The sequence below is a fragment of the Benincasa hispida genome, chromosome 1 (genome assembly GCF_027475165.1).
Source record: "Benincasa hispida cultivar pf3 chromosome 1, pf3_genome.v1.1, whole genome shotgun sequence".
Taxonomy (NCBI): domain Eukaryota; kingdom Viridiplantae; phylum Streptophyta; class Magnoliopsida; order Cucurbitales; family Cucurbitaceae; genus Benincasa; species Benincasa hispida.
Window position 1 is genome coordinate 11542178 of NC_143478.1, and position 20195 is coordinate 11562372.

General features: G+C 32.9%; 2 protein-coding genes across 3 annotated transcripts; one reads left to right on the forward strand and one right to left on the reverse strand.

Moving 5' to 3' along the window:
• The first annotated feature begins 11524 nt into the window (after nucleotides 1-11524).
• LOC120082900 (P53/DNA damage-regulated protein) lies at nucleotides 11525-15113 on the forward strand. 2 transcript variants are annotated; one of them, XM_039038304.2, is made up of 4 exons: nucleotides 11525-11896; nucleotides 13391-13485; nucleotides 13683-13950; nucleotides 14607-15113. In XM_039038304.2, the coding sequence occupies exons 2-4, from the start codon at nucleotides 13402-13404 to the stop codon at nucleotides 14753-14755; spliced, it is 501 nt and encodes a 166-aa protein (XP_038894232.1). In that variant the 5' UTR covers nucleotides 11525-11896; nucleotides 13391-13401; the 3' UTR covers nucleotides 14756-15113. The 2 variants fall into 2 exon arrangements, with proteins under 2 accessions (XP_038894232.1, XP_038894241.1); XM_039038313.2 differs by having other exon boundaries at nucleotides 11531-11896; nucleotides 13377-13485.
• A 1393-nt stretch (nucleotides 15114-16506) lies between these two features.
• LOC120067462 (squamosa promoter-binding-like protein 7) lies at nucleotides 16507-19714 on the reverse strand. Its single transcript, XM_039019023.2, has 3 exons — nucleotides 18770-19714; nucleotides 18521-18642; nucleotides 16507-17065 (listed from the first exon to the last, which is right to left on the reverse strand). Exons 1-3 carry the CDS (start codon nucleotides 19297-19299, stop codon nucleotides 16596-16598), a joined length of 1122 nt encoding a protein of 373 aa, XP_038874951.1. The 5' UTR covers nucleotides 19300-19714; the 3' UTR covers nucleotides 16507-16595.
• Between the last annotated feature and the right edge of the window lie 481 nt (nucleotides 19715-20195).

A 20195-nucleotide genomic window follows, 5' to 3' on the forward strand; every position in this document is an offset into this window, starting at 1 on the left:
AGAATCTAAATTATCAATTTAAAAATTTAGGTGGAGAGACAAATTTTGTGTGACTAGGACAACTACACATAAAGTCAGCCAGTACAGATACATATTTGATCTTCTTCAACTTAATCAGGTACATTAACATTGAACCAAATTGATTATTTTATACACATTTTTATTGTATTTGTCTTTAATGTTTTCCAATATAATATTTTGTGTTTCAGGTTATTTGGGAGCCCTATAAAATTATTATACACCTTTTGTCCAATTTCGGTACGAATGGTCAAAACATATGGCGGACGATGAGTCCTCTCATATGTCCCATCGCCTTGTAATACTGAACCCTACTACATATTGAGTTAAGGACTGGAGATTGGTCTGAAAAAGTTGCACATTTGGTAGTGCGATTTAAAAATTGCGCCTAGTTGTGAATTTCAAAAAAATTTATTTTCTATCGTGCAAGGTTTATTGCAGTGGGGGTTTCTATTGAACAGTTTGACAGGGATGTCACTCAAGACTACATTCAATGGTATAATAATATCACAAGGCGCTACGTCACTCGTCCGTAGCAACTGTGGGTCATCTGGTAAATGAATGAATATTATCTAATTATTTTTAATTTAAATTTATTTTAAATATAATCTAATTGTTTTATAATTCACAGAGATCAAATAAGACTCCGTGATGTTGCGAATGATCCGAACCAGGTTCTTGCTATATGTAGTGACAACCAGAGCTATATGAAGAAGATACATTATACGTACAATATACCTATTGTTCCTCCACCAACTCCTAGACGTAAAGGACCTGTTCGGGAAGAGGATGAGTTCGATGAGGTTGCCCACAATGTGGAAGAGTTGCCCCTGTGATGCAGATACAGAGTCAAATTGATTATGTTAGTCCGATGATGATGATGCCGACATTTGGTTCAGGACATTATGACTCAGAGGCTGGTCCTTCGTCTTCATACGTGCATGGACATGGTTGGGGTCGTGGAGAGCATAATGAATATTTATATTATGAAGCGCTTGTAGAGGTACCAGAGCAACATCAAGTTTAAAGTCGACGACGACAACCAACTTGAAATTGACGACGTCCGCCTTGTGGAACACATTGATTTTTGTAATTATTTTTATATAAATGAGATATTTTAATTTACACTTTATTATTTTTATGAGCTATTATTTTTTTAATTTGTTCTTTTTAGAGTTAAATTAAGATGGTTTAAAAATAATAAAAACATAAAAAAAAAATGTAAAATGGAATATACTAAATAATAACATAATAGAAAATTTAAAAAAAAAAAAAGAAAAAATGGAGGTCGAATTAATGAAAAATAATAATAATAAAAAAATAAAGGTCGAATCTAATTCGACCTTTGGTTGGTCGAATTTTGAAGACTCGACAACATAAAAAAAATACAATATTTTTATAAATAGTTTGAAAACAACGCTATTTTTATAAATAGTTTTTAAAACAACAATATTACTCTAATTTACCCAATTTTCCTTATAACTTTTTCTTTCTCTCTATTTTTTTTAGATGTTTAAGAGTGGAGAAAAATATTGAAGGTTAGGATCCAGATCAGGAAGCAGCTCATTGTTTGAGGTGTGGATCCTTGGAACAAAACGCCCTAGCAAGAGCAACCTCCAACGAAACTAGACTTTTTGCATTATGGAATTTTGATTTTTTTAGAAGATTTTCGGGTTGATTTTTGTGTGTGAAACTCACATATTTTCTCTTTGTTTCCCTAGGGTTTTTTCCTTTGTTTTTTTTTTTTTGTTTTTTTTGTTTTTTTCTGTAAATCTAAAGGGTTCTCTCTAGGTTTCTTCTTCAAATTTTGCTCACTGTTCCCCCCTCTGTTTTTTTTTTTAATTATTATTATTATTAAGTAAAAATCCTCCCTGAAGAAGAAGATAGTTTTTATAGCCAAAATTGCTTCCCCAAATAGCCTAAAATTCTACTGGCAATATTTTGAAATTTGAAAACAATATCAAACTTGACTTAAACCTAAAGGGGAAATGGATTTTTGGCAACCAAAACTTAATTCAAAAAATTACCTTTTTAGTTTTTTTTTCCTAAAAAATTAATTACTCTAACTAACCAATTTAGTTATTCTAACCATACTAACCACAAAAGTTTTTTTTTAAAAAAAAGTAGTAAAAATGTGTATAAAAAAAGGTGGATAACCATCCAAATTAAATTAGCAAATTTAAGGTGAACTTAATCTAAAAACATAGTTAATTAAAATAGATCCGAATAAAAATATGTGGCTACAGCCTCAACCAAATATTTAGTGTAACTAATTTAATCCTGTTGATTTAAATTTTAGACTATCTTTTCAGTTATGTGTGGATGATCGTACTAATCAGAATTTGTCAAAATCTAAGGAAAAAATTATGTCGAAGTCATTTGCAAAGTGGTAGCTGCAAAGAACCAATATATACAAAGATTCATGACTATGAGTACACATCAAACAAAGTAAAATTCGATACCAATATTGATATTTAGTTTACTTTGTCTCTTAAAGAGGTAGGTTGATATACTGACAAATCTATCAACATATCGCAAGATACAAAGGGTACATTAAGAGTTTATTAGGAGTTGTCACTTTCCCTTCCCAGTGATAAGCTAATGCATGGTATATACGAATAAAAATTGATTTCATGTAACACTCAATATTTTGTTGGTTTTTTCCTTTCTTACTGAAATATAGTGTATTTTGTTGTAAAATTGAAGAATACAATGAGATACAATCGAAAAATATAATATAATATATTAAAATAAAAGAAAACAATAAAACAACAAAATTCTATGGATATTAGGAAATTTTCTCCGAGCTTTTTGGATTTTTCACCAATCTTTAATCTACAAAGACCACAAATGGTCACCATTTATAAAGATTTTGGCAATTAGAATATAGCATATTTAGACACTAATCATGTATAATTTTATGACACATAGGGACATTTGGGGCAAGGAATTGGTTATTATAGTTAGGTTATAATAGTTTATGTTTGGGTTATGGATTACTTTAGTTTGAGTTATAATAATATGTGTTTGAGGTATAAACTATTTTAGTTTAAGAAAAAAATAATAAACACTATAGCAAAGATTAAAAAATTGAAGAATATAAAACAGTAAAAACTGTAATAAAAAATAAATACTATAACAAATCAAGATTTTAAAATAGTGTTGACAATAGGTAATTGGAAAATACAAAAGAGTATTTATTGTAGCAAGAGGTGGTTACTATAGTCTTATGATAGTTCTGCCCCAAACACACCCATAGTCTACACATGAGGTAGTTGGCAAATGCCACATGGTCTTTTGACACTAAGCATGGCCCATTGGTATCTACATTACACATATATTATGATATTTATAATATTCTCTCACATATTATGATCTAAGTGTGAGGTGGATGATTGGACCTCTAATCTCGAAGTCGATAATAGAAGCACTATGCTAGTTGAACTACGTTTATGTTGATAAATGTTGTGGTACATTTGAATTTGAATATTCAAATTGAGGTGGTTGACTTTGTTGTGCATCATCTATTTTATTATAATGGAAAAATCATGAGATGCTCTTGTAATGGTGTGTTTCAACAAAGTATATAGTGGTATTTATTGAAATTGGTAGATGGATTTTGAATTCTTGTGTGAGTCCACTGTACAATAACGGACAATATTACAAGCATTAGGTATGGTTCATACATTTCCACCAATAATAAAAGTAGCTAAAATGTTCAACAACAATTTTTATATTATTCGTGTACAATTGAATTCTTAATGTATGCAATTTGGTTACATCTGCCACATTTATATAATATAGGAGCTTGAAGATTGACGAAATTCTCTTTTATTTTTTTGGTGACCAACTTTTGCTTCCTACAAAAATAAAAAAGAAAGAAATTAAACTTCAACAATCTATAAAATATCTTGCAACATCTCACATATATAAATCAGAACCTACAATTATATCGTAAAGCTTGCTAAAACGGGTGTAAACCACCCAAAATCATCTCAACACAACTATAAAAATGATTTCAAGTTGGTGGATTTCAAGTTTAGAAGATGAAAGATAGTTGTGAGGTATTGCGAGATAAAGAAAATAGTGCCTAAGAAACTATCTAAAACATGTCGAAACCAATTATAACACATATAAGAATGATCTGGAGTTGGACATTTTAAATTTAGAAATTGGAAAGTTGTTGAGAGATATTATGATATGTTGCAAGATAAAAAAACGATGAATAAAAAACTATCTAAAACATGTCAAAATCGATTCTAAAACACATAAAAATGGTTTTGGTTGGACATTTCAAGTTTGGAAGTTGAAAAAGTTGTTACGAGATATTGCGAGATAAAAAATCTAGAAAAACTATCTACAAACATGTCTAAATCTATCCTAAGTCATCTAAAACATATATAAAAATGATTTTGGATTAGGTATTTCAAGTTTGAAAGTTGGAAAGTTGTTACGAGATATTGCAAGATGTTGCGAGAATAAAAAAAAAAATCATGCCTAGAAAACTATCTAAAACTGATTCTAAAACACCTAAAACACATGTAAAATTGATTTGGGATTGGACAATTAGAATTTGAAAGTTGGAAAGTTGTTGCGAGGTATTGTGAGATGTAACATTATGGATACAATCCACTTTATAATTGTTACTAATGTGGTAAATATTACAGATGGTTTGATCTAAATCGTTTATGTAAATACATTCGAGTGGAGGTATTCTATATAATGAGTTTGTATAAAATTGGACTGCAATATATTTAATCTCTCATTTTAACACCGTTGATCGAATAGATTAATATTTCATAGGATAATCATGTAACTCGATCTCAATCTTGAGTGAGTTATGGAATTCTGTCCATGAGGACAATCATTTGATTTATATGGGTGAGAGTGGCCCAAGTCGCTGACTCAATAAGTCTACCATTTTAGGATATGTCCAAGTAGGGAGCTGAGAATATAACTACACAAGATGGAATTCACTCCTTCCCACCTTTAGGGTAAGTAGATGAGTAATTCCCTTAACTGTTGATTTCAAGTATTGAACAAAGGGTACCCGTCCCTCTCACTGGCTCGAGAGGGACTCGGTTTATGGTAAGACCATAAATAGATTGTTCATTAGAGAGATCTGTAGTACTTAAAGAGTAAAAGGTAATTACAGAGGCAAAACGGTAATTTCTTCCAGTTGTAATTACGAATTGCTTGCGAATGATTTTTTGGGAATGTCCTAAAACTCGCAATTTGTATTTTTGCACATATTCTATTTTGCAATAAAAGTGTTATTGAAATTACATTATGTTATAAAATCCAATATAAATGAACCCATGACTATAGTATGAATACTTTAACTTTATGTAGATACATAAAAGAGGATCAAGTTTTAGTTTATAGCCAAAAAGGTCTAAAGTATATTGATGAGATTGGGTACCTCATCTTGGGGACACTATGGATGTAGCCTACTTTGTATATTGATACAAACGATGTGATCCCGAAATCGTCATGTGGAGACATGCGAGTGAGGGCATCTTATGCAAAAGATTTTTGCATAAGACCGGACCACGAAATGTCACCTTTCTTTTAATAATCGTTTACTGTTAAAATTGATTATTTCAAATTGATGGCCTAAGGTAACTTAATCTTAATCTTGAGCTAACTATGAACTCATGTTTATTTAGAATTATCCTTTGATCTGCATAGGTGAGAATGGTTCAACGCTCATAAGCCTCCTATTTTGGGGATAAAATCAGATAAATAGCTGGGGACATAGTCCTCAAAATGGAATTGACTCATACCCAACTTAGGGTTAGCAGATAGATTGTTCCCTTAAGTATTGATTCCTAGTCTTGAACAAAGGGACCTCACCTTCTCAGGACAGAGAGGGATATGGTTTATTAGTTGGACTATAAACTAATTATTCAATAGAGGATCAATGGAGACTTAAGGAGCAAGATGTATTTGTAGGGGTAAAATAGTAATTTTGATCTAGTTGAAAATACGAACGACTTGTGAAGAAGCGACTTACTAATTATGGTTAAATCAAGTGGATAAAAATATATCTACAGTGAGGAGAATGCAACTATTAAGCTATAGTTGTAAACCCCGTACTCTACTTTTCCTACATAAGTGAGTAACAAGTGTGTTAAGTAAAATTATAAAAGGAGGTAAAGGAAGTAGGCAGATGGAGGAAGAAAATTCTAAGTGTTAGAAATACTTAGTCAAAGGTGAGTTTTAGATAATATAACAAGTGAAAATTTGGCTAAATGTAAGGTAAAAAAGGACCCATGTGTTAAGTGTTAGAAGACATTAACGCATAAGATGAGAACGCAACCATGCGTCTGTAAGGTTAGACGCATGATTGGCCGAAGTATTGGCAAGAAGCGTTGTCAAGAGTTGCTCATGCGTTGGGTATGTGTGAGCAAGAGCGGAGAAAGAGAGATTGAGCGCAAGGCGATGGGGCAGACGATCGTATAGTAAGTGTGCGGCGCTACACAATGAGATAGGCGATCGTATAGGCAGACGCTGGACGATCGCATAGTAGAGCGGGAGCTACACAATGAGGTAAGCGATCGTATAGGTGGGCACTGGGCAATGATGCAAACGATTAGAGGATACATTAGACGTTAAGGCATCAACACTAAACGACGGAGGTAAACGATGCTCGCAGTAGCTAGACGATAGACGTTAGGCGCTAGACGATAGGTGCTGGGCATTAAACGATGGAGTATGCGATGCACGCTAAATTTATATTATGAAGGAAGGGAAGGAAAAAATAAATTACTTGAAGAAACTCACTAATGGGAATTGGCCGGAAGCACTAAGTGATGGATGAGGTGGCAGTTTAACCATTAAACAGGGAAGGTGGAAGGAGGTATAAAAGGAAAAGGAATTTCAGAAGCTCGGTTTTGGAAAATGACTTGAGTAAATTAAGTGAGATCGGTGCCGTTCGAAAGCTGAGAGAATCTAGTTTTTAAGGTTGTTTTACCGAAGAAAGATCTCATGCGAAAAATAGTAAAAAGTGAAGAATTTACAGAAGAGACAGATTCTCGGATTAATCAGAGCCCGGAGTGAAGATTGGAAGCTCCATGACAAACTACAAGAAATTTTCAGCTGATATTTTAAAAGTAAGAAAGTTCACTCAATTCTAAACAAGTTTTCAGAAGGAAGTTTCTTAAAAAGAATTCTGGATTTTGAGTTAAGAATTTTTGAAATTGGAACAGGGAATCGGTGCGTAAGCAGGCAGCTGCTTGGGAAGATTAAGCAGGCAGCTCACCACAGTGAGCGAGAGCAAGCGAGAGATAAGAAAATTAGCGAGAGTGAGCGAGAGATAAGCAAGAGGAGGATCTCTCTAAGGATGAAGATCTCACTAGAAGTGGTAAATCTCGCTCATAATGATCATCTTACTAGTAATGTTGTTTTGTTGGTGAAAGTTTCATCAATAAGTGAGCTACCTCAAGCTTTTTGCTAAGAATTCTAAGGAATCTAACCAGGGATTATGTCATTTCAGACCGAGAAGAGCTAAAAGAGGCATATAAACCATTTAAGAGCCCTGATGAGCTGTGAGTGATGGTTATTTTACAAGAAGTTCCAAGCAACACATTTCTCTATAGTTTATAAACGCATGCTAGTTACAAAGTTTATGAAATATGCTTTGGTACAATGGTTGAACCATGATAATCTTCAAAAGGAGATTCTATGACATGTTTATGTTACAAGTATTTGTATTATGTTTTAAAGCATATGTGCTCTTAATGTTGTTGAGCATGCGTTAGGGTTAAAGATAAGGTTGAATGAAGCTTGATGTACTATGTTTTAAATACCTAAGGTTATCAAAGTATATGTGTTGGTATTCCTAAACACAATGAAAAAGATATTGAAGGTAGGGAAGGTATCCTAAAGAGATTTCTATGTTATATTTGAAACTATTCTTTTTAATGCTCTTCGAGAACTTGATAGCTTAAGTGAGCCGGATACTAAAGGTAAGGAAGGTATCTGAGTAAATGTATCTAAGGTGTTGATGGTACTTAGAAAACTCCACATGCACATAGATAGTTCAATAAAGAGATCGACGTAGGGGTCTCTCCTAGCCATAGTTCAGAGGTCAAAGTAGGGGTCTCTTCTGGCCATGGCTTGACGTTAGGAATTAGAGCGATGGATGTTCATTCTCAACTAAGATTCAGGTTTCAGATACAATGATTTTAAAAGTTTTATGTACATATTTGCTTGGCATATTTTAGTTCCAGTATTATGTTTTCGAGTTTTCAGTTTAAGCATGATATTAATGTTTTTATTAAGTTACTCACTGGGTGAGTAGCTCATTCTTTCAAATGTTTTTCTTTTCCCATGTAGTGGTCATCTCCCTAGAGGTTAGTTGTTATCCTGCTCTGCCACTCAGGGACTCCGGTTAAAAGTCCAAAGTCTAGAAAGAAGTTTTATGTGTTTACTCTGTAAATGTACTCTGTATATATGTGTTGCTCATATTAGGGACTAGTAAAGTATATTGAGACCGCTGAACTCTGTATGTGTTAATATGATGTAATTATGTTGTTGTTGATCCCTGATGTACTGAGGTTATTTTTAAAGTTTCATTAGTTTGGTGAATGTTATATATGTATTCCAGAGATCTAAGTAGGTTAAGGATGTTAGTTAAGCAGTAAGTGCCACAAAAAGGTTGGTAACTACTATCGTCACATTCACTTCTGGATTAAGAAGGGTAATCTGGGAGGGGTGTGACAATAGTAGTATGTCTCGGTAGTTAACGAATATTGATTAATTAGTTTAGCCAATTAAATCTCAAATAGTTGAAGCTCATGATCTGTAGGTTCATAAGATCCCTCTACTAGCTCGTAAAAGATTAAACCTTGAGTTAAAATATTGAGTGAATTTGAAATGTTCAAATTCAGTTTTAGAGTTTGGATAATTATACTCGATATAATTAATGTTTAAATTTATTGAAATTAAATGTATTTGGAGAGTTTAATATATTTAAATGATGATTTAAATATTGATTACATGAATAAGATTCATGTTTGAATTAGGTGTTTTATTAATTTAATATTTGATATTAAATTATTATTATTAATTAATTAATTAATTAAATTTATTTAATTATTTATTTAAAATCAAATCAAATTTCAATTTCAAACTCAATTTCAGAAAGTGGTTTTTAAATTATGTTTCATTTAATTATAAATTAAATGTAATTGAAAATTGAAAATGATTTTTGATTTTTTGTGGATTCATCCATTTTCTGGATTTCTTAGTGGATTTCACCCTAAATCAACACATAGGCCACTTTGATAATACATTTTGAAGTGTCAAGATGATGTAATTGATTAAATGCTTCAAACTTTCTGAGATTAAGAGGATGCATGCTGAATTTTTTGGAAATTCTGCTAAACTTTTTTTTTTTCCTCTCAAACCCTCTCCAAAAGCCACCAAAATTCTCTCCCAACTAGAGTTCCACCACTCAATCCAAGACTGAGATTAGTGGAGAAGATTCTCTTTTAGGATTGATTTACTGTTGTGGTTAAATTCATGGATGCATAAATATTCCACAGTCAATGAATGTTTATTAACATAATTAAAGAGTTTAACTAGTTAATGTCGAATCATTTGAGATTCCAATATGTAGATCTATTATGTCTCTCTATTAGCTTAGAACCGATAAACAAGAACCAAGAGTTTTTTAAAGAATTTGAATGGCTCAAATTAAATAAAAGAATAACATTAATTGTACATGATATAATTAATATAATGTATAAAAACATTATGTATAAAATTAATTGTGAATATATTTCAAAATTAAAATTTATAATAAAAAGAGATTTAACATATTCATATGATTCAAATATTAAAATAATATGAATTAGATTCATATTAAAACTATTGGTTAAAATTTAATATGAAAGAGATTCATATTAAAACTATATGTTACAAGAGAGATGCATTTGAATGTGATTTAAATGTACATTTAATTAAATATGAGATATTTAATTAAAATATTAATTAATTATTTATTTATTTTAACTAAATAAGTTATATTTCATATAATTAAAATTAAAAGAACTCGAAGTTATTTCAAATTAATTTCCACTTCACGTATTAAGAGGTGGGAAGTTTATTTACGAGTGTCGTTATTGTAGAAAAGTATTTCTCCCTCTCAATTCTCTCAAGAAAATGTAATATTCCCTATGTCTTTTAAAAAGTCGGTTCCCACAAACCAGTCAAGAGAATAGTTGGGAATATTCGATGGTGGCATCTTCGTACTAAAATTCGATGGTGGCATCTTCGTACTGTCCATGGAAGATCAGTTCGTTGAGGAAGAAGAAGATGCAATTTTTTTTTAAAGAAACACTTGTTCAAAGGTGAATTCTTTCTTCTTTTCTGTAAAATTAACTTTTATTCTTTCTTCTTTTCGGTAAAATTAACTTTTATTCTTTATTCTTTTCGGTAAAATTAACTTTTATTTCATGTTTAACCTTTACTGCATCGTGGATGCATGTTGTGTTTTATGTTATATGTTAAAAATTCTAAAACAAAAACCAAAAGCAAGATATTTACACCAAAACAATCATGAATTAAGAAAAAATTAAATCTGATTTTTTTTTTCTGGGAAAAACCACACTTTTCAATACTTTCAATCTAAACTAAGAATCTTGGAAGAATAAACATTGACTAATAAAATTATACAAAACCAGAACCAAAACATTAAAAAAAAATTGCAAAAATTCATTTTATCCCAATCAAGAGAATTTAGAACCAATAATCCTTCTAACAAAAGTTAACTATTCAAATAAAGGGAAAGGGTTTACGTTTTTTTTTTTTCTTTCTCGGAGGAAAAACTTAGACTACGTCCTTTTTTTTTTCTTTTTGTCGTGAAAGACCACTAAAAAATAGAGTTAAGGTTAAGTGATCTTTATAAAGAAATCATGGTCTAAACCCTAAAGGCTCTTTGTTTTATTTTTTTAAAAAAAAACTAATTAATTAAATAAAAAGAATTTTTTATCCTCTTTTTAAACAAATCTATGAGTGTTAAATGAAATCTTTTAAATTAAAAAAAAATATATGATAAATATATATATATATATCTTTAAAAAACCAATTGTTACCATAAATATATAATTTATCTGGAGTTCAACATTTGAATTTTGAGAGTTGTGAGATATTTGCAAGATGTTGCATGATGAAAAAACAATAATTAAAAAACTTCCCTAAAATATGTGTAAAACCATCATAAAACCTCAAACTAATATATAAATGATTTGGGACTAAACATTTGAAGTTTGGAAGATACGTAAGATTAAAAAAATAAAAAAAACTAAAAAATTTGCTATAAAACCATTATAAATCACTTAAAATAAATATAAAATTAATTTAGGGTTATAGATTTCGAGATTGGACATTGAGGAAATTAATAAAATGATTTTTTGTTTTCATTTAAGGATAATATGGTCCATTCACATCTAATTTGTCCCAAAACTAATTTTTAAAAAGGGTCCCAAAAATCCTTAACACCCTTATTTTTAAAATTTAAAAAAAAAAAAAAAAAAAAAAATCTATTTTTAGCAATTTCCCCTTCATCTTCAACGTGAAAGGCAAAGGGGGAAGAAGAAGGGCAGCCGCAGAAGATAGAGATAGAGGAAAAAACAAAAAACCACTCAGCAACCAGAAGAGAAGAAAATTGCAGCGGGTCACCGGGTTTAGAAGCTGAATCGCGACTTTGTGGGACTCTGCGTAGAGGACCATTGTGGGTATCAAGTCACTGACGTTTCCCTTCAACTTTTTTTCTGCTTCACGCCTTCTTCCCCTCTCTTTCAGCAGCTCACTGTCGCTGCTGCATCTCCCCTGTTCAGTGCTTCTGGCTTTGCCCCTTTTATTGTTACTGGTATTCTCTCAATCTCTATCCATGTCTTCCTTCTCACTTGAAAAACACAAATTAGGACTGGTCTAACGCAAAAATGGAGGAGTCCGACGACATTCTGGCTAATTGAGCCTTTTCGAACTGCTTTTTGATTTTTTGCATGTCTTTCAAATGATGAGGCTTTGATCATTTGTATATCTCTTTCGTATTCGCAAAAAAATGCCTTATTTATGCGATTGTGAATTTTCCAGCTTCTCCCTTCTTCTTTACTTCTCTACAATCAGTTGAAGTGTAATCCTTGCCTTATGAAATTCTCTTTAATACCTAGTTTATAGGAGTTATTTTGATTGACTGAACAACCTTAACCATATTCGTATTTGTGGGTTTTAGTTGGAAGAAGACAATGAGTATTTTTTGAAAAGTAAAAATCTTGAACAATACAATTACCAATGATACTTTGATTGTATCTGAAATAGGAGCCGTCTATATGGTTTTTACTTGATGGGCTTGATTTAGAAAGGTGTAGAAAATATTTAGAAGTGGAAGGGTGAAAGAGACCTAAAAATTCATTCATCTCTTAAAGCCATTTTTATAGATAGTATGGATATAGATATGGATGTAGATTATAGATATAGTCATAAAGAAAAGAAAAACGATTTTCTCTATACACAGTTGAAGAAAAAACCAAATTGATTTATATTCAGTAACTGGTTAAATTTATGACAGAAAATTTCTGTTTGATCCCTTTCTAGGTTTCTCTTTAGTTCCTTCCTCCATCTTGTATTGTTGGATGGTTGAGGGATTCTTCTGAATAACTGCGCCAAATGTTCTTCCTCCTTCGAAATTTATTCTTGGAGTTTGGATGTAACTGTAGAATAATTAAATTAACCAAGCCAAGCAAGCAAAGTCTAGCAGAGGACGCATTCTGCTTGATGCTGTACAAGTGCAACACTGATCAAAATCTACGAATATTTTCGAAGAGACAAAGTGGTTTTCCTTTGGTTTACCTTTCTTTGTTCTTTCCAATTTTGACTGGTTTTTTTAGTAATTTTGCGCAAGAGCGATTAAGAAGAGTGGTTGTTACCTAAATTTGCAAGCCCTCTTTAGGTAATGGCACGAGCTATCATTAGTGAAGTCGGTGATTCTTGTTTGTCTATGTGAACTTTTGTGAACTTTTTTCTTCTTAATAATAATAAACAATTTCATTGATGCATGGAATTTACAAAATTAAAGTATGATCCATGATGGTTGCAAAAATCTTTCCCGATTGGAAGAAAGAGTAGCATAACTACTATAGGAAGCAAAGATGTTAGATAATTTACACCATAAAATAGCATAATAAATAACCAGACCAAAGAACACTACAAAGATATGTACGTCCATAAGAATGCTCGGTTGATGTGTACCCATAGTAAATAACTTTCATTTTTTTCATATTTGCTTTTGGAGTCTGAAAGATTATCTCTTTGTATTTCATGTTTAGACGTTATTGATGATGTCTCAGAGTGAACTATTTAGGTTGGAATAAAATGAATGAGACAATGAGACAATTTCAACAGAGTTTAATAGAGCTAGAAGCTGAAGCAGAGCATCTCCTCCTAGCCCGCAACGAAGTAAGCTTATATATATTAGAAGTTTGGCAACTTGGCTTACAAGATTACATGTAGTTCCTACTTGCAATATACTTTCTTCGTGGTGAAAATTGGAATTGCAGTGTCACAATTTGTCTATCATTGAAATGAAATTGTTCTGTAACTTTGAGACGTAAAAAGGTAAAGTGACCATCGTTGTTTTGGCATCAAAATGTCAGTTGGTTGAAAATGATAGAGTGAGAAATGGGAATAGAGAAGCATTGACTGCTTTGAGGAGGCAAGCGAGAACAACAAAGTCTAGTGTTCCATCACCTTTTGAGTCAATAATGAAGGAGGTGGGGGGTTCTGAATCGAGGCCACTGGTGAAGGAGATTTGCACTACCTGTGGGAATCATGATTCTAATGAGCGCACTTGGATGATGTTCCCAGGAACTGATTTGTTCGCCAGGGTACCATTTCATGCTTCTCATACAATCCTGGAGACAGGTTACTGCTGGGACACATTTTTTTTTTTCTTTTTCTTTTTCTTTTTCTTTTTTTTTTTGTCTAATGCTGTTAATTTTATGTCATTTATTAGTGCATGGCTCTTTAAGAAATAATCCATTAAAATTCGTTAAAACATATGCAGTTCCATGTTTGTTTACTTAACCTGTTAATGGCTAAAGTTAAATCCTCGGAGCTTCGGGTTGAATAATTTCGTGGAAGCTGTTTGTCATTATAATCTGCAGTGGCCAAAGGGCTTCTCTTAAGTTGAATGGGGACATGGCAAGGGTGGTGTATACTGTTTGTGGTTTTTGTGGAGATTTCCCTTGTGTTCAAAAACAAGATGGATTGAAACAGAGAATTCTCATTTTTCAAATTGATTGAATTTTTTTTGTTTTTGATGAATGATTTAGTAGTTATGAGAAGCATATATGCATCTCTCATTTTGAACTAATGAAGCTCCTCTCCCATTTTTAAGTGCTATACATGTGGGTTTCTTAAATTCATTTTATTGTTATTATTTTTTTCTTAAAGAATACAATATTCAGTACCATTTTCTACCGGTAACATTGATTTCATCCACTTGGAGTTTGTAGAGCTTTCACTTTATTTTGACAGTTGAATTATTGTTTCTGGTGTGTATCCCTTTCACATGGCAGATCAGTCGAAACTCGATTTTGAGGCAAAGAAATTACAGAGTTACGTAAAAGATCAGTCCCTTCTGATTTCAGAAAAAGGTGCCCTAGCTGACAAGATCAGTCCAGGGGTGCTCAAGTCATTGGTGACATTGACAGACAAACCAAAATGATTTTCCCATTCCTACTCCAATGTGAATGATGAGGAGGTGGGAATTGTGTTCATCCAGGAGCCTTGTTGCTGATGGAGCACTGGTTCTCCTTCAAGTGTCAAAATGAACCCAAGTACATTCTTTTTCACTTGTTACTGTATTCTATTGACTATTCAAGTTGTGCATGCTGGGTAGCCTTAGAATGGATAATATCTCCAAGTCTTGTTTGTGTGACAGTTTTGAATATTACATCCAGCTCTGCATTGGTGCTAGCAGAACTAGACTAGTAGCATGTAAGAATTTAGTCTGAACTGATGGGATTCTGGACTTGTCTGATTGTCTTATAATGATACATTTGCTCTCTAAATTATTCTGCCTACTGGATTGATGTGTAGTAATCTGCGTTACAATTTTGGCCTAGCCCAAAAATTTTAGCATTGCAAGCTCGATGATTATATTAATTCCATGGTTTGATTTTATGGGGGCAAAGATGGAACCTACTGTCAGACTTTGCAGCATGTTTATGTCAATTTTACTGCAATATTAATATAATTAATCAAGTCAGTTGAGTTTGTTAAAATTTAAATGCCAGTGAGATTGTATGTTTGTAATGTAGATATGCTTCTTTAAGAAAAGAATAGTTCCATGTGTCGATGTTGCGTAAATATATTTTGGACCTGTCTCATGTTTTAGAATCACAACCATTGTAACTTAAGGAAAATCTGTCATATGAGGAAGAACTTGTACAAATCTTAGACGGGAAGGAGTAAGTATTGAGAAACAAGACGATTCCACTAGTCAAAGTATTATGGAGAGACCATGCAGTGTAAGAAGCAACCGGGGAAAGCGAACAATAGATGAGAGCCAAATATTCTCAGTTTTTCTCTGATGATTTTTAGCTAAATTTTGAGGACGAAATTCATAAAAAGGGGTACGGACTTGTAAGTCCTCGTCCCTTTTCCTCTTGTTTATGTTTAAGATTAACCTAAATAAGTGAGTTTAGTATGTACATAAATGGATTACTTGGATTGTATGACCTAAGAAAGTTTTGATGCTAAATGTTGAAGTTAAAGTTGGAAATTATTTGACAAATGCAAGTTCTTTTAGAAACATATTAATGCTTGTTATTGTTGGAGCAACTTATCATGATTGGCACTTTGACTGGTGAATAGAAGTTGTGTTTGGCTAAGTGTTACAAGGAAAGAAAGAACAAATTTTGTGGGAAATACAAGTTGGTCGAGACGGAGTTAGACTAATTTGGCTTGGAAAATCATTTTTGAATTAATTTCCTAAAATCTAAAATTAATTTAGTTTAATAGGTTATTTAAGGCTCCAAAGGATAAGGAAAAATGAATAAAAGTCACTTAGTAGGTTAAGTAAGCAGCTGGTTGGATGGTTTTGATTGGAGGAAAAAGTGTGCAACTTAAGAAGATTAGTTCTCCTAAATCATTTGTGCAAAAGCTTCCATTTTTTAACGAAATTAAAGCTAACCTCATACAATCATGAAGATTCCTACACCTGTATAGTTCACTAATAAATTATTAGTTCAAAAATCTTATATTAGCCTCATAAGGATGTGTTCGGTCCAATGAATTAGAGTCTGGAAGTTGAGTGGTTAACTCTACTTATTATCTAAGGACTTCATAGGTTCTACGATTTAAAAACATTAATTAATTAGTGTTTACAACTAGTCAACTTTTAATCAATTCAAACATAATTATGTGGATGAATGAAAAATAAAAGAGTAGAAAAATGGGTGGGAAAGAAAAGAATTGATGCGAGTGATGAAGAAAGAATTATAGAACTTCGAAATGTTAATGATTCCAGAGCATATACATTTATAATTAATTATAACATAATTTTAAACAACATGAGAGTCGTGGTCGTTGAAGGAGTTCCATAACTCGCAACATTCTTCATCTTCTTCCTTCGATTTCCCTCTCATAGACAGCAGCCCAAACGCCGTGCTCGGCGCCTGCATCAGATCCAGCGTCACGTGCGAACCGCCATTTTCATCCATCCTCTCCCAGCTCTGTTGCTGCTGCTGCTGGCAATACAACCCCTGCTGCTGATGGAATCCAACGCCTCCGCCTCCAAAATCATCCGCCGCCGCCGCCGCCGCGTGGTTTGAGTGCCAATCTCTGTCAAGAATCAACTGCCGAGCGAGGATGGCGGCGCGATTCTCCGCTATCAGTTCCCGGAGCGCTGCGCTCGACCTCAGAGAAAGCTCCGATGAGTTGGTCCATGAATCGTTCTTCGATGACAGAAGAGAGAGAGCACGTCCCGTCGGGGATGGTGTGTATGCAATTCCACCTGTCATCGACTTGTTTTCTGCAATTTCCCCCCCGTTTTTAAGGGCAGAATCAATTTCATTTCCGTTATAATCCCATTAAAACCTTTCTTTTCCCCCCTTTGAGTGCCCCATTGTACTCGAAGGAAATTTCTAAAAAATAAAAATAAAAATAAAAATAAAAAAACAAACAATCAAACCCAAAAAATAAAACCCAAATATTAAAGGCCTCTTTCGGTATCATTTGGATTTTGCTTATTTTTCTTATTATAAACACTACTAAACGTAGTCTACATTTTAAAAATGTTTTCAGAATCTAAAATTTGAATTTTTTAAAATAAAAAAATCCAAATATTTGCATTGGAAATAAAAATTCGAGTAAGAAAATGCTGAGAAAGAAGCACAATTTACAAAAAATTAAAGACTAAAGACATGTTTATTAATCATTTTGTTTCTTATAAATTAAGTTTATAGACAGTATTTTCATCTCTAAATTTCTTCTTTTGTTATCTAGTTTTAGTTTAGAAAACTAAGTCAATTTTTAAGACTAAAAAAATAGCTTTTAGATTTGGCTAAAAATTCAAACATGATAATTAAGAAGAAATGAAAAGAAAATAGATTTAATTTTCAAAAACTAAAAAGCAAAAAACGAAATAGTTATCGGACAGAGTGTCATCTTCAGGGTCGAACACGGGCTCTAAATAATTACTAAAAAGACTCTAAAATAAAAGATTTGGTTTGTTTCCTTCCAAAGTTTTCACATAAACACTTTTTGAAACTTGTAAAACTAAAAAATTTGTTTAGACACAAGTTTAGAAGTGTTGGATTAAGGCTGCAATTTAAAGCTCATAAAAAGTAATTTGAAAAATATGAAGAGCAGTCCTTTTCTATCGCTTTCAGACTTTAAAAGTTTGATGTTGAAGCAGAAGGAAACTAAAAAATCATCTTTCTTCTTCCTTTCCTTTATTCCCTGTTGTACAAAAGAACAAAAGATAATAATTGGGATTGGGGAACCATTCTTCTTTAAAGCCATGATTAATTGCGTTTCTTCTTCAATCATTATTCATCAGCATGCTTTACTATTTCAACAAATGAACTTCAAATTCCATATTCTTTACTCATTCTCTTTACTTTTTTTGTTTGCCTTTGTACTTCCATTACCAACCACTTTTATAAAATACTTACATAGAACCTGAAATTAAGATAAAAGCCTTTTTAGACCATATTCGATAATCATTTACTTTATGTTTTTCCGTTTTTGAAAATTAAGTATGTTTATATAGAAAAAAAATCACGAATAAGAAAATTCGAGAAAATAATCACAATTATCAAAAACCAAAAACAAAAAATGATATGGTCATCGGACATAGTCTTAAAAATTAACGATTCTCAAGACATTTTTTGTTTTTCCTTTAGATATTGAGAGTTTATGGTCAATTAGATTATTGTTGAACTATATTCACGTTAGCGAAGTGAAAAATAAAGGAGATTGGTACCTTGGGTAGAGTTCCTAGCTGCAACAGATTCATGAGAGCTCTTTCTTCTTCTTTCATTGTGGCCTGCTAGTCTCCTCCTACAGCTCCTCTTGGAATCATCAAACTCAGAAATCACATGAAACCTAAAATTGTCCAATTGTTGTTATTTAGCTGGTATTAATAAATCAAATTTAATTATATTATTATTGTTGTTATTATTATTATTATTATGTAAAAACTAACAACAAAATGAATTGAGGGGAAGAGGACCTGCTACACTGCTGGCAGAACCTCTGCTCTAAGCCAACAACCACAACTTTGGGAGCCTTTGAGTGCATCTCGCAAACCCTATGCCTACGATGGTAGTCCTTAGCATTCACGAGCGCCACGTGGCAGCCCTCCACTTGGCACCGTGGTACGGTCATCGGAACTGGGCCGTAACCCCCTCCATCGGTGGCGTATAACGCCTTCCCTCTCTTCCCCACGGCGGAGAAACCTCCCACGACAGAGGGAGCGTTGGCGTCCTCGAAGTAGTGCCTCTTGCCGAGCTTCAAGCACATCAAGTGAGGGTCCGGGTGGAAATGGCCGGGCTGATGTTCTCCGGGGTAGAGAAACTGGCGGTGGTCGGCCTCGTGGGGTTGGAGCCAAAGGGCGTGAGGAGAGGAGGAGATGGGTTCGGAATTGAGCTCCCAAATGTTGGTATTATTATTGGACCAAGAAAGATTAGTGGCGGCGTCGGGATTGTGGTCTCTGGTGGGATTGGAGTGTCCCATCAAGTTGCCGCAAATCTCCATCTCCATTTTAGGGAACTGCAAAAAAGGATGAAGGAAGAAGAAGGAAAAGAGAATAGTGAATGATAATGGTGGGGTTTAAGTTTTTGAAATGGGGATTGAGTGGTATGGTTGGTGACAGAAGAAAGAGGGAGATGGGGTTGGGGAATTTATACCAAAAGAGGGAAAGAAGAGGTTGATGTCGGGAAAAACAGAGTCAGAGAGAGAGAAAGAGAGAAGCAGTGAAGAGTCTTCTTCTCTGATATAATTGTAAATCCCCAATGGGAAGGGTTAAAGTGGGTGCAAGAAAAGCTGCTGCTGCACCATTGCACACAGACAGAGTAGAGGCCAGTAGAGGGGGAAACAACTAATGCCTTACCACTAACAAATATCCTCAATATGTGACTTCCTTTCAATTTTTCTCAAATGTGGGTCTAAAAATTCTATATGTTTTCTAATCAACCTTAAATATAAATTTAAAATATTTTCAACTTTTCTCAACAATCACGATAAACGATAGTGATTTGAAACTCGTATTACAGTAGTTAATCGTACATTACAATAGTTGGTTGTAATTGGAAGTCCAAATAATCGATGGATTATTCTACCTAATTAAGATAGATTAATTAATTATAGTGGATGGATTATCTTATTATCAATAAATTTCAAAACAAATCTAAATTATCTAATAATATACCTCTAATAAATGTTAAAAACTGTATCAAAATAAATATATATTAATTGATATAGTGTTATATTAATAATCTAAAAATAAAAGGTTCCATTGTCCATTTTTTTTATAAAAAAAAAAAAAAATACATTATAGATTGAAGGGAGGTTTTCAAATAATTGCTATCTAATGGCAGAGTGTGGCACGTGAGGCTACTGTGTTGGCTGTTGGTACGCACGTGGCAATAGTTAAAGTG

What these genes read in the sequence shown, in the direction of transcription:
- LOC120067462 (XM_039019023.2), bottom strand. Translation starts at nt 19,299, where the DNA reads ATGGAGATGGAGATTTGCGGCAACTTGATGGGACACTCCAATCCCACC. An exon ending in TTCTGCCAGCAGTGTAGCAG is followed by an intron (nt 18,643 to 18,769) that starts GTCCTCTTCCCC and finishes GGACAATTTTAG; the next exon opens with GTTTCATGTGATTTCTGAGT. An exon ending in AGCTAGGAACTCTACCCAAG is followed by an intron (nt 17,066 to 18,520) that starts GTACCAATCTCC and finishes GGGAAATTGCAG; the next exon opens with AAAACAAGTCGATGACAGGT.
- LOC120082900 (XM_039038304.2), top strand. Translation starts at nt 13,402, where the DNA reads ATGAATGAGACAATGAGACAATTTCAACAGAGTTTAATAGAGCTAGAA. An exon ending in TCCTCCTAGCCCGCAACGAA is followed by an intron (nt 13,486 to 13,682) that starts GTAAGCTTATAT and finishes TCAAAATGTCAG; the next exon opens with TTGGTTGAAAATGATAGAGT. An exon ending in TCATACAATCCTGGAGACAG is followed by an intron (nt 13,951 to 14,606) that starts GTTACTGCTGGG and finishes TTCACATGGCAG; the next exon opens with ATCAGTCGAAACTCGATTTT.